General features: G+C 42.9%; 2 protein-coding genes across 2 annotated transcripts; one reads left to right on the forward strand and one right to left on the reverse strand.

The window, feature by feature from the left end:
* The first annotated feature begins 1,406 nt into the window (after window positions 1-1,406).
* Window positions 1,407-6,082, forward strand: slc32a1 (solute carrier family 32 member 1). The gene is made up of 2 exons (XM_069679102.1): window positions 1,407-2,342; window positions 3,538-6,082. Exons 1-2 carry the CDS (start codon window positions 1,950-1,952, stop codon window positions 4,723-4,725), a joined length of 1,581 nt encoding a protein of 526 aa, XP_069535203.1. The 5' UTR covers window positions 1,407-1,949; the 3' UTR covers window positions 4,726-6,082.
* Window positions 6,083-8,169: 2,087 nt separating this feature from the next.
* aurka (aurora kinase A) lies at window positions 8,170-12,639 on the reverse strand. The gene is made up of 9 exons (XM_069678439.1): window positions 12,572-12,639; window positions 12,064-12,129; window positions 11,405-11,750; window positions 11,279-11,309; window positions 10,995-11,186; window positions 9,918-10,056; window positions 9,538-9,686; window positions 9,127-9,301; window positions 8,170-8,908 (listed from the first exon to the last, which is right to left on the reverse strand). Exons 2-9 carry the CDS (start codon window positions 12,124-12,126, stop codon window positions 8,723-8,725), a joined length of 1,281 nt encoding a protein of 426 aa, XP_069534540.1. The 5' UTR covers window positions 12,127-12,129; window positions 12,572-12,639; the 3' UTR covers window positions 8,170-8,722.
* Window positions 12,640-13,223: the final 584 nt, after the last annotated feature.

Below are 13,223 nucleotides of genomic sequence, written 5' to 3' on the forward strand. Positions count from 1 at the left end.
TTACCATTTAAAGTGCAGGAATTTCTATCTGTGCTGTTGAATCTTTTCTGACTCTCTGACACACATTCATATCAGACCTGTAATCCTGATGATTCCCTGAGCAAATATAAAAGCAGACTTTTGTTCGGTGTCTGTTTATTCTCCTGCTCGTGTCAGTTTACAGCCTGTTCAACAAACCACGTTCAGAGCGTTTAACAGGCCGTGTTTTTATTGTATACACACGCAAACAGCCTGGATGAGTGCGGAATCAGAGCGCGTTACAGCACAGTGTTAGTGTTGTAGTTCAGTCTGTTTGTAGGCCGCGGCTTTGTATCACTGGGATCCTGCAGTCTGCAGCCTGAGGAGACACTGCACGTGCGCGACACAAAGTACTACTGACAGGACGATGTCAACAAACTGTTCGGGGCGCGCGGAGGCTTCCATTAAAGGAATCACTGCAATCACAGCTTTGTGTTCCTTCTTTAGAGGACAGATACAACACAGCAGTGATATAAGAAAAGGTTTACGCAGCCCGTGACTTAAGTTTATTGATCTGATCAGAAACCGTGATCGAATTTTAAGTTTTTGTCTTTGTATTTTAGAAAGCAGAATTCTTCTGGCCTGACGGATTTTCGTTTTTGGTTTAACTGGGAAAAAAGCGACAGTGTTCTGGACTTCCAAAGAATGAAAATAAAAGGCGTGATCACAGCAGACTGAATCAGCGCGTGCTTTCACTGAACACCGTTTCTTTTTAACGGTTTTTTTTTTATCAAACTGGCTTGCCTACGTTTTTAATTAACGAATGTCGTAGCATGCACATATTTCTGAACGGAAACACCGCCATGTCTCAGACAGCATCTTCGCCACACAATCCGAGCCACTGAATAAATGAATGAATGAGCGTCCTGAATGAAGCAGAGCGCAGAGCCCGAGGAAGACGAGATCAAACTTTACGTTCCAATGTACAGAGAGAAAATGGCTACAGTTAAATAGTCGCGCTCTCAGGTTCAGTATCTTTCCATCATTTAGCAAACACAAAACGCACGATTTTTTTCCCTCATGCAAAAACGCAACACGGATTTCTAAACCCGATCCACGTAATCCAAGAGACAACTTGGGTTACTGTTTTAATGCTCCGAGTCCTTCACTCGTTTTAAAGAAATGACACTGATTTCCAAATAAAAAAAATCCTACTTTTCTGTTATTTTATTTGGTCCACAGAGTTGGTGTTTTCTTCGAATTCCAGCCTCCTTTTATACGCGTAAAGTTATGCAAGGTTTGAGGCCCCCGGAATGTCATTGGATGTTAGGATGAGGTATTATAGATTATGGGTTGGGGAAGGGGTGGTGGGGGTACTACAAGCACCTCCCCTAGAAATGCAGCAAATCTCTCCCGTTTTCTCCTGGTGGGGCACTGGGAGGGCTGGAGACGTGCTTTGCATTGGCAGGCTGATGAGGACACGTGTCTCCTCCCTGCCTCCCCCCCGGGCTCCTCGGTACCGCATTGGCATCAGTAAAGGCACCTGAAAGCCGACAACCGACTCCTGGAAACGCTGCCTGCCACCTTATAACCCGAAAGAAAGCGATATTATAGGCCCTACAGAAACCTGTGGCTCGCCTTTGTTTCGTGCGTAAAGCTTTTGCGCACACCGCCAAACTGCCACAGAGACTGAAGAGGTGCGCTACTCGTCGAGCATCAGAGCGCAGTGCCAAGATGCAGAAACGGAGCAGCGACGTCTGAAGGTGACATGAACCTCGGGATAATCAAGAGCAGCAGGCGTTCACTGAGCAAGAAGTGGAGATAGCAACTGAAAACCGTCGGTGTCTTGAAACTAAACTTGTGCTTTTTTCCGCGTGGCTTCATCTCGTGCAGAGAACCTAGAGCTGCCACCCAAAGTAGCCTCTCATTTTTACTGACTGGAGGACATAATCACTAATTAAACTGCGGACAGATTCAGGAGAGGGGCGAAAATGGCGACGTTAATCAAAAGCAAGCTTTCGAATAAACTGTCAAATGCAGCCACGTCCGTCACCAACAAATCCCAGGCGAAGGTGAGCGGCATGTTCGCCAGAATGGGCTTCCAGGCCGCCACCGACGAGGAGGCTCTGGGCTTCGCCGCCTGTGATGACCTGGACTACGACCACCGGCAGGGCATGCAGATGGACATTATGACAAGCGAGGAGATGGGAGGAGAGGGCGGCGGAGACGGAGACGCGCTGGACGGGGACAGCCACTACCAGAGGGACGGCACCGGTCCGCCGCACTCAACCTCAAAGGACGGAGAACCGACCGACGAGTTGTCTGAAGAAAAACCAAAAATCACCGCTTGGGAGGCGGGCTGGAACGTCACTAATGCAATCCAGGTAAAGACGCACTTCACGGACTGCAAACGGGCGGGTCCGGTGCTCGGTTCTAATTGGCTGCGCGCCTCTGGAGCAGCTGTGAAATTCGAGATAAACGAACACCTGCGCCCGCACAAAAGTCTTATTAAAATGTCGAAACAAAAAGCAGCCGGGTTTTCTTTTTAAAGCAGATATATTCAAGTTGCTGTTTCAGTAACGCTGTCAAAACATTTTTCCCTCTTATAACTTTTGTCTTAAGAATGGAAAGTTTATTGAACACCAACCTGATTTACTTTCATTTGAGCAACGCAGAGACTTCAGAGCAAATAAGGCGGTATAATGCGCTAAAAAGGGAGGTAGTTAAAGCCTTGTGCCCCCCTCCTTCTCCTCTTCATCCTCCTCTTCATCACACACATTCTTTGTCTGTAGGTATATGTCCAATGTCACCGACGCCTGTCTCTGATAACTGCTCACCTTGTACTTGGCGTGGCGATAAAGACCAAAGAAAAACGCCCTCATTTCTAAGAATGAGAGTAGATCCAGTTGAACACATTTGTAATCTTTTTCGATGGTTTCTAATTAAAGGCTTTGTATTTTATTGCAGCTAAATCATTAAGGTTTTTAAATGTGCCAAGATATCCTGACACTCGGGCCTACATACACATTATTATTACGCAACATATTATGAAGTGTAAAGAGTCACATAAATGCCAGTGTGTTGTTACAAATTGAATTTGCAGACAGAAAAAAGTGGCAGAAAAAGGAATTACGCATGAAAAATTACGCACAGGGAGCCAAATGCGCGCGCGGAAATTCGGTCCAAAAGGTGATTTGATGTGAGAAGAAACGGACCGGCATTTAAAGTGCGAGCGTTTACTCGAGAGTGGAGTCCCGTGTGTGTAGGCTATGCGACAAAAATCCCTAGACGCAATCCTTTTCATGCCTTATCACGGCTGTGGTCACGGCAGTCTCCGTGACGTAAGAGTGTGTCTCCTCCAGCTCGTGGTGACGTCAGAGGCGGGCGGATGCGCTCAGAGCAAAGTGGAAAACCCACAACATGAAAAGTGGAGTGACATCCACTCCGGAAGAGTCACAGCCAGAGCGCAGTTTTAAATACGATGATGATTAAAATCAAACATATTTTCAGGAATGCTTTCATGACTAATCCTTCATAACTTTAACTCATTCACGATGTGTGTTCTTTTTGTGTTTCCAGGGGATGTTTGTTCTTGGGTTGCCCTACGCCATCCTGCATGGAGGATACCTCGGACTCTTTCTCATTATTTTCGCCGCCGTGGTGTGCTGCTACACGGGGAAAATCCTCATTTCATGCCTCTACGAGGAGGACGAAGACGGGCAGCTGGTCCGTGTGAGGGACTCCTATGTGGACATTGCCAACGCCTGCTGCCAGCCCAGGTTTCCTGCTTTAGGTGGCCATGTCGTGAATGTAGCCCAAATCATAGAGCTCGTGATGACTTGCATCCTGTATGTGGTGGTCAGTGGTAACCTCATGTACAACAGCTTCCCCAACATGCCCATCTCCCAGAAGTCGTGGGCCATCATCGCTACCGCCGCTCTGCTCCCCTGCGCCTTCCTCAAGAACCTGAAAGCCGTCTCCAAGTTCAGCTTGCTGTGCACAATGGCTCACTTTGTCATCAACGTCCTTGTGATCGCGTACTGCCTCTCCAGGGCGCGGGACTGGGCCTGGGACAAGGTCAAGTTTTACATCGATGTCAAGAAGTTTCCCATCTCCATTGGGATTATCGTGTTCAGCTACACCTCGCAGATCTTCCTGCCGTCTCTGGAGGGGAACATGCAGAAACCGAGCGAGTTCCACTGCATGATGAACTGGACTCACATCGCTGCCTGCATCCTCAAAGGCCTGTTCGCCCTGGTGGCCTACCTGACCTGGGCTGACGCAACCAAGGAGGTCATCACAGACAACCTGCCCCCCGGCATCCGAGCTGTAGTCAACCTCTTCCTCGTGGCCAAAGCTTTGCTGTCGTATCCGCTGCCGTTTTTCGCCGCCGTTGAGGTATTAGAGAAAACGTTTTTCCAGGATGGCGCACGCTCGTACTTTCCGGATTGCTACGGAGGCGATGGACGCCTAAAATCCTGGGGACTCACTCTCCGATGTAGCCTTGTTGTGTTCACCTTGCTCATGGCCATCTATGTGCCACATTTCGCCCTCCTCATGGGTCTCACCGGCAGCCTGACGGGTGCGGGCCTGTGCTTTCTGCTTCCCAGTCTCTTCCACCTGAAGCTTTTATGGAGAAAGCTGCTATGGCACCAGGTTTTCTTTGATGTCGCCATCTTTGTAATAGGAGGTATATGCAGCATCTCCGGTTTTATCCACTCCATGGAGGGGCTCATAGAGGCTTTCAAATATAACATAGAAGAGTAGATTCAAGCCATTGCCGGAAATAGATGTTAACTGCAAATCCCCATTTAGTGAAAAAAAAATCACGACTTTGCAGCAAGCGCAGCCCCCTCTGCTTAATTCATGCGTAAAAGCGCGCGCACGGACCACATTTACGCACACAGTCTTGCATCAATTTAGAGTAATGCGCGCGTACACACACACACACACACACACAGAACCGGTGACAGCGAGGGAATCCAAAGCATCCACAGCACACTATATGGACAGTTCATGTTGTATAAATATGCGAACAAACGTACATATACATATTTTCCAGTGGAGTGAACGTTTACAATATCGACCTTAAACTAAATTTGCAAGAAGGGCAGTTTGTCTTTTCGTCGCTCTCGTGGTGCTTCCCCACTTGAGACTTCACTTCATGTAATGCTCGAGTTTGTGATGGACGGATAATCGACGGCATAATGTGATTTAATGAGGACTGCGTTTATTTAAGAGTAGAGAATAAAAAAGGAACAGACGCCACCCTCTTCTTCTTAAGGTTATTTGCAATATAATTATGGGCAGCGAATGTGGCGGTAAATCCAGACTAGAGTGAAAAATAACACCAAGGCAATAACCAGCAGCAGAAACACGTGAACGCATCTTGACATGTATTAAAGTTTCGTTAGAAATGAGGAAACTGGACCTTCCCCGAGAAGTTTTAAATACTGGAAATGCAAAATATCAAAGTACACAGCAGCTATACAAACTATGCATTGAATGTATGATATTTCAGACACACAAACATGATGAAACTTTGAAGTGGAAATTAAAAAAACAAAAAGATTCGATTCTTCTGCGTGAAAGTGTTAATGCTCTGATATTCTTTCCCAATATTTGACATTTATTTTATTCAGCGTTTAAATCGGCAATAACAAAATTCATGGTAAAAACGTCCATAATAACCCCCCCTCCCCTCCCACATCCAGATGTCAGCTAGACGGGGACCCCAAATTGAAATCCTGCACACTCAATTTCCCACAATGCTTTCCATTACATTAGAAAACACACGGGCTGTTCTGAAATTAATTTGAAAGAAATTCGGTGTCTGAAAATCTGAAAAAAGATCATTAAAGAGGAAAATGTGCATACAGACATTTTTCATTCTGTGCAATCCAATGGGTCCTGTGGAAATGTTATAAAACCGTATGTGTAGTGTGTTATTGTGGTTTCAAAAAGATGGAATGTATATCTCAAAGTCGTTATCATATATCGTGAAATTAATATTAAAGAATAAAGACATAAGTGAAATTATATTGTAAAAATGTGTGTGGTTTTATGTAAAACGACAAACGGTCAGAACATGTATTTTTTTTCTCTCTATAATAAAAGACAGAAAATGTTGGATTCATATTTATTTTTAAATCGAAATTGAGGTTAATCGATATCCTGCAAAGGCCGAGTGGATTAGAGAAACGGAATCATACCGTGTGTGTGTGTGTGTGTGTGTGTGTGTGTGTGTAAGTGTGTGTGAGAAACGGGTGGGGATCGATACAGGCTCATAATCCCATTACAAATCCTTCTGTATTTTTCTTCACATATATTATATTATATATATATATATATTCTCGCGTTCTGTATATAAAGGAATGTAACGCATGCACGTTCTCGTGTAGGCCGCGTATTCCTGCGTGCTAATATGAAGAGCATGTGGACAGATTTTCTGCTGCAGGCGTCAGGCCTTATGCTCGACCTGTTCATTCACTGTGTTGATTTGTTTCCTGCGCAACATCTGGACAATTTATCTGCTAATCCTGCAGCTGCTGAAACATTAAGCTATACACGGTGCAAACGGATTTACTTTATAGCACGGAATTTTCGTACAGTAGCTTTAAAGGGTCAGTTCACATGGAACGAAACGCGCAGGAAGAAGCAACAGAAGCGATCACAGGATTAATAGCCGAGGTGCACAAACAGAATACCTGACTGCGCGTTCATTAATATTTTCGATAATACGGTTTAGCTTACATCAATATAAAAAATAACATCCAGAATTTACTTCCATTTTCCTGCAGACATCTCACCTTAGCATTTTCTATCAACCACCCAGAAAGAGGCAAAACTGAGAGGGCAGGAGGGAATACATTTAAAAAGAAAATGTACTTTGAATTATTGTGGATAATTAGGAATAATTCTGAACTACATTGTTTTCTAGTTTTAACGAACAAACAATAAGAGAATATCCTCCCATGACCGTCTCGCAGACAGTTTGAATAATCATGCCTTGACAGCCCCCTAGCGGAGTTAAGCAGAACGAACCACTGCAGGCTTACTGCCGTATATAGTCATTTCAACATTTAATTAAACATCGAAAATCCTTCTGAAATACATATTTATGGCTGAAATAACTTTTTCACCTGTATTTACCTTCAAGACAACAGCTTGAATTGTAATACTTGCATGTCATTGCCTTCAATGTTTAAGTCAGGATGCACGATATTGGATTTTTTTGCATCCAATATCCCGATATTTTCCAACCCTTTTTGCAGATTTTGATACCGATATATTAGGCACATGTTTTTTTTCCACCTCATTGCAGAGAACATCAAGTCTCCCCTGAAGTGGAGTTGATATCATGCCTACTCTTATTGTAGTGGCCCACTGACAGATGCAGAGATAACATAATACAGAGCTTTTTAACATGTACACGTTCACTGCGCAATAGAAGAAAACTACTTAATTTTAGGTTATGTATAAATTACCATATTTTTTTTGTATGCAACATTTTCGTTTCTTCTATTTTAGGGAATCTTCGAGCATTTAGACAGAATTAAAGCGGATACCGATGTGCCGATAATATTGTTCTTCCCTAAATTTAAGTCAAGCTTTCCAGTAAGGTTTCTCTAATCGAGTGTTATTGGACTTCAATACTTTTTATGATGTCAGGTTTCTCATAGTCCAGAGATCCGCATGTAGTTTTACTTAAAAAACCTCCCTAATTTACACTCACCGACCATGTCAACATGTACACCTGTACAATCTAATGTGATCCACGACAACCGCTCTGCAGTTTAATTCACCTCTACAAAGCCCTTAATGTGTCACTTTGTGCTGACAGTAAAAAAGGTGATAATTCTGCTAGGTTAGTAACAGGTGTTGGTGTTTTATGTGGGTGCATATAAAGCTCTTTCTAATACTTCCTGTCTCTCATGTAAGTAAATGGGTCTCTCTCTCTCGATGTAATTTCATCCAGTTAAACACCAATTAAATTTACAACTTCAGTAATTTGGATGTGTCAATCAAAACTAAACGTTGCGTTTGTAAAGGCAGAATTTGTGGCAGAGCAGTTGTATTAATCACATTTGATCAATACAAGTGTGCCAGTAGAAGTAGCAGGTGAGTATATATAAAAAAATATATTCTAAAAGATCGCATGTACTTGTGAGGCAACCTTCTGTAAACAGCTTAATTACATTCAACGTTTTATTGTTGCAGAAATTCACTTTCAAATTCATTATGGTTAACAGGATTATAAACAATGACAGTGGAATGAATACTCCGTAAAATCTGTAACATGCTCATTCAGCTCTAGTGGTACGCTGGCGCCCTCTGCTGGCTCCATAAAACAGTACTTATCTTGCTCATTAGTGCAAAGTCTTGATTACCAAGACGATGAAACATTTTACTGAGAGCCTGAATTAACACGATAAACATTTTTAAAAAATCTGACAGACAAAGAGCTTAACTCCACAGTGACACTCCATAAGATAACTTACTTTTTATTTCAAGAATTGGAATTTTAGAAAAGCTTAATAATAAGAAGATTGAAGAGAAGAAGAAAATAAAGTGGCTCAAGATGCCTGCAGAGAGGAACATCTCTATGAAGGGATTTATAGACAGCATAGCAGTACAAGCAGATTCTGATAAATCAGCTGCAGACTGGAGATAATGTTTCACACCTCTTTACAGCCAGCGTTGTGAACTACTCCAAAGTCACACATGAAGCACTCAGATGTTTGGTGAAGAGGGACAGCAAAGCTCAGTGACCGGGCTCTTCCTCGTTGTTTAGGGTCGTAGGCTTCTTTTTGGAGTTCTCAACCACCCAGGGATGGGTCAGGACCCCCTGGATGGGCAGTCTTTGCATGGGGTTGTGTTTTAGCAGCTTGGCAACCAAGTCTTTGGCTCCAGCACTGAAATTGGACTGTGTGGGGTAAGTGTACTCCACCTGGATGACCGACCGAAAAAACAGCACAAAGATAAATATGAGTGCAGGCCGCAAGTGGGGTGTAAAATCGACTGTTCAGAAAATGTCAATGTTTAAGCTCAGCTTTTATTTCACTATACATTAAATAACTAAACACTTGATTTGATTGATTTTGCAAAGAAGCAATAAAAATGCACATTCCTTAGTTATAAAATAGTTGAAAGGGCATCATTGCTTACCCTTGATATCCTGCGGTAGGTCTCTGCGTGACTTTTGGCCTCAAATGGGGGTTTACCAACCAGGAACTCGTAGCAAAGGACGCCCAGACTCCACAGGTCAACCTTCTCATCATGAGTTTTTCCCTCAATCATCTCTGGAGGCAAATAGTCCAGTGTTCCACACAGCGTGGATCTCCTGAACAAGGAAAGGGACACATGAAGAGGAGTCTACACAAAAACCTCCAACAAGGAACAATTTAAGAATAATTCCTGACCAGAGCGCAAGCACTGAAGTCAGACAGGTGAACTGCAGATGCAACCCATTTTTTCAGTCCAAACATAATAATACTATGTGTCACTAAAAGGCTCCAATATCTGATTAGAAAGATTAAAAAGGAGTGGTACAATTTATACAAAAGCATGCATGCATACCTGGAGGAGGGTGTGTGAACAGACCAGCCAAAATCTGCAATCTTCAGCTCCCCGTTGGCCCCCAGTAACAGGTTCTCTGGTTTGATGTCTCTGTGGATCACCTTCTTCGAGTGGCAATAGTTGAGGGCATCAGCCAGCTCCATGATGTACTAGTAAAGTAAATAAAGCAGAGTTAATACAGCATGATCATTTTTTGTTGACAGCACCCTATTATGAAACGTTCCAAATACTCTGTGACCATGTTTGTGGAATAAGTATACAGCTTAAGTGGCCATCAATCATTACTTTGACAGAATAAAGCTAAACATGTGTAACAAGTGAAACATATGTTGGTCAAATCAATGGATAGCAAAGTACACATTTTATTAAAACAGACTTACTGTGGCACTTCTGTCCTCAGAAAAACTCCCACAGCGCTGCAGCTCACCGTACAGTTCACCTTTGGGTGCAAACTCAAGGATGAGATACACGCGAGATGAATCGTGGAAGTAACCGTAGAGGCGCAGTATATTGGGGTGCCTGCAGGATGCCGATGTAAAAAAAGAATTCTAAATAATTTGGTCAAAATACTTGGATAAATCTAAAAGCAGAGACTGGTAGAGCTTTATGAAGATCGCATTAGCTAACACCTCAGCAGATGCTTTAAAGGGGAGGTCAGTGCTGAGTTCACCCTGGGGATTTTAATACCTTTACAAAGTGAAATCACTACAGGCAAACCCTTCAAACCAAGACTGGCCTGTGCCACTCAGATTCAAACTCAAAACAGAGAGAAGACATGCAGAGACATGATGAGCATGACTTTGCTCATCCATGACTCGCCTGGTTTAACCAGTCACCAAGAAACACAACACAAGGTTCTGCAGGTCTTCCTGCTGTGCAACATGTGGCACACCAGCACGGCCAAATGGAGCCCAACCAGTGTTTTCATTTAATTGTGTGAGGCTTTACACACAAGCACCTGTCGTACAGGAAGCTTGCATATGATGCAAGTTGACTAAAGCTGAATGAAACAGGAGGACACAGACCTTCATTGTTGTCTCTTTTCTGAGTCTTCATTGTACATCTCTATTGTGTACACATTGAAATCATATTTTTGCATTGCATGATTATCCAAAAAGTTGGTTCCTGCTTGGCAAGTGTTCTTGCATGATCTCTATTTTTTATGAAATAAATATAAATATTGAAGTTTAGTATTGAAATGGCTTTGAGTTTGAGAGTTTGTTACTGTTTAACAACTCATTTACAGTAAGCAACATTGACATTGTATTTGGCGACAAAATAAAGCAGCAGTGTCATATTAAAGTCAAGAGTCAGCACAGCTGATGTCTGAGCCCTTCAGAATATAGCAAAAAGCTGTGTAAACACTGTGTCACACTGCCTCTGATTGGCCAACCACAGCAAGGATTCACATTCAGCATTATACATTCATATATTGTGTGATTTTAACGACATAATACCTGAGATGAGACTGGATCTCTACTTCTCTCCTCAGCTGGTGCTCCACCCCCGCCTTCTCCAGCTGCTTCTTGAAGAGCACCTTCAGGGCCAAGATGAACTGACTCTGTCGCTCTCTGGCCAGGTAAACGTTGCCAAATTTACCCTTTCCTAAGGGACGGCCAATGTCAAAGTTTTCCAGGCTCCATCGCTTGCTGTGTGAGGAGAGAAAAAGCATGGTTACAGACAACAACGATGGCAAAGTAATTACCTCATCAAATATAATATTTACACAAATCAGACTTACCTTGATGCAGAATCAGTCTTGGTAAGTTTGTCTAAAAAAAAAAAAAGAAGAAGAAGGGGGAAAAGATTAATTTTAGCCTCCAAAACAAAAACATCTTTGATGAGTCCACTTTTGTATTATGCTCACTCTGTGGCTTCTCCGGCTTTGCAGTTTCTGATGGTGGCTTTGCTGGCTCTGGGTTCACCTTGGGCACATTTGTCCTTGGCTGGTTTTGCTGGGGACCACGTTTGGGCTGTGGTGTAGGATTTACACTCTGAGTAGCAGGATTCACATTCTGACTAGCTGGTTGTGCTGGCTTTGCAGCAACAGAGACATGAGACGCTGGTTTCTGATGGCTCACGGGCCGTTGAATGCGCTGAGGTCCATTTGACACACCTAAGACACGTTGATGCGCAGTTGGTGTAACTACAGCCATCTGAGTCGTGTGTGATTGTTGTGACACAGGAATTCTCATTGGCCCATCAGCATTTGACTGAAATAAAAGGACATCAAACAATTAATAAAACTGGCTATAAATGATTTTATGATTATCCCAACAAACTGAATCCTCCATCTTTTGTCTGGGTGCTTTGGTCCCACAACATTTTACTTAATAATTTACTAACTCCAATTCTCAGCTGTATGTTGTGTCTCTCATGGTTGCATAGTAACACAGAGACTCTGTGCACTACAAATAAACTAAGTTCAATGAACAAATCAAATGAACAGCGGCAAAGGTCAGTAAAACAATGAAAGTAGTGATATTATTTCACTCAGTTGTATGGTCGGGTGATATTGTGAATTACCTTAACTTCCGGCTTCTGAAGTTTTATGTCCCTTGTCAGCTTGAGCCTTGCAGCAGAGTCCATATTCTGAAAGAAGGGAAAGTGGAGGTTGTTGCTTGAATATTTAATCAAATATATTACAAACAGTTAACAAGGACTTGGAACAACAAATGAGCTCCAAGTCGCTCACACAAGCATCTTATTGGGCCGTTATAGCTCTTCTATGTTAGTTATCCTTGTCTACACTAGGTCATGGTTAAAATGAACGGTTAGCGTTAGACCCAGAAAAACTGTAAATTAGTTTGTTACTTCCTTGTGAGTTTCAAAGCAGATATTAATAGAGAAACAGGTTATCAGTTATTCCAGACCAGACGCCACCAGCCTGAAAGAACATTAAACGTTAGCATCTCCGTCGTGTGGCTAACGTTCAGGTTAAGACCTGGACGTTAACCTCAGGCTAACGATAGCTCTTTGGCGACCATAGTAGATAGAAATATAGAACAAAAGAACTGTAAATAACGTTACTTACCTAAATGTTATTGCACAATGACCGAAAGCAACCACTGAGCGATAACTTCTCCAGAACTCTAATCCAGGCTAGCTGTGAAGCAGGTAGCTAACGTTAGCTAGCAGCTACGTCGGCCAGTTGACGAGAGCTGGCTGTTTGTGGCCAACTACATAAATATCCAATAAAACGTTGCGCCGAGACAACGCTTTCGCTATATAACTTCTTTAAAAGCCGGCTCGATGTTGTGAAAAGATAAACACGGGTAAAAGAACCAAAGAAGAACGAATTCTTGCAAATTCAACCTGAGTTTTGGCTAGATAGATAACACTTCCCTTCAACACTGCTTGTTTGATTTCAAACGTCCCTCCATTCAAAACCTTTAAATACACCATGGACTCCCATTGGCTGAGGGAATGCTCGTGCTCGCTCACCATTGGCTGCCGCGGCATAGCTTGACGTCACGAGGAAATCCTCCGAAACAGCAGAGGGCAGCAGCAGTATGGCTGACAGGGCTGAGCTCTCTGGTCTGAAAGATAATATCAAATCAAACATGATTACTAATAGGATCAACTTTAGATTCCTAAGTTCAAAGTAGCAACTATATGTCCCCTATTTTTCAATATTCATCTGTAAACACCGACTTGACCTGATATGTCTCCAGTCTATTTTGTTT

This window comes from Semicossyphus pulcher, unplaced genomic scaffold (assembly GCF_022749685.1).
Source record: "Semicossyphus pulcher isolate SPU_LCO1_2020_fin unplaced genomic scaffold, fSemPul1.0.p SCAF_3, whole genome shotgun sequence".
In the NCBI taxonomy this organism is placed as follows: Eukaryota; Metazoa; Chordata; class Actinopteri; order Labriformes; family Labridae; genus Semicossyphus; species Semicossyphus pulcher.

What these genes read in the sequence shown, in the direction of transcription:
- aurka (XM_069678439.1), bottom strand. Translation starts at nt 12,126, where the DNA reads ATGGACTCTGCTGCAAGGCTCAAGCTGACAAGGGACATAAAACTTCAG. An exon ending in AAAGCCGGAGAAGCCACAGA is followed by an intron (nt 11,310 to 11,404) that starts GTGAGCATAATA and finishes TTTTTTTTTTAG; the next exon opens with ACAAACTTACCAAGACTGAT. An exon ending in GAGATCCAGTCTCATCTCAG is followed by an intron (nt 10,057 to 10,994) that starts GTATTATGTCGT and finishes GGCATCCTGCAG; the next exon opens with GCACCCCAATATACTGCGCC.
- slc32a1 (XM_069679102.1), top strand. Translation starts at nt 1,950, where the DNA reads ATGGCGACGTTAATCAAAAGCAAGCTTTCGAATAAACTGTCAAATGCA. An exon ending in ACGTCACTAATGCAATCCAG is followed by an intron (nt 2,343 to 3,537) that starts GTAAAGACGCAC and finishes TTGTGTTTCCAG; the next exon opens with GGGATGTTTGTTCTTGGGTT.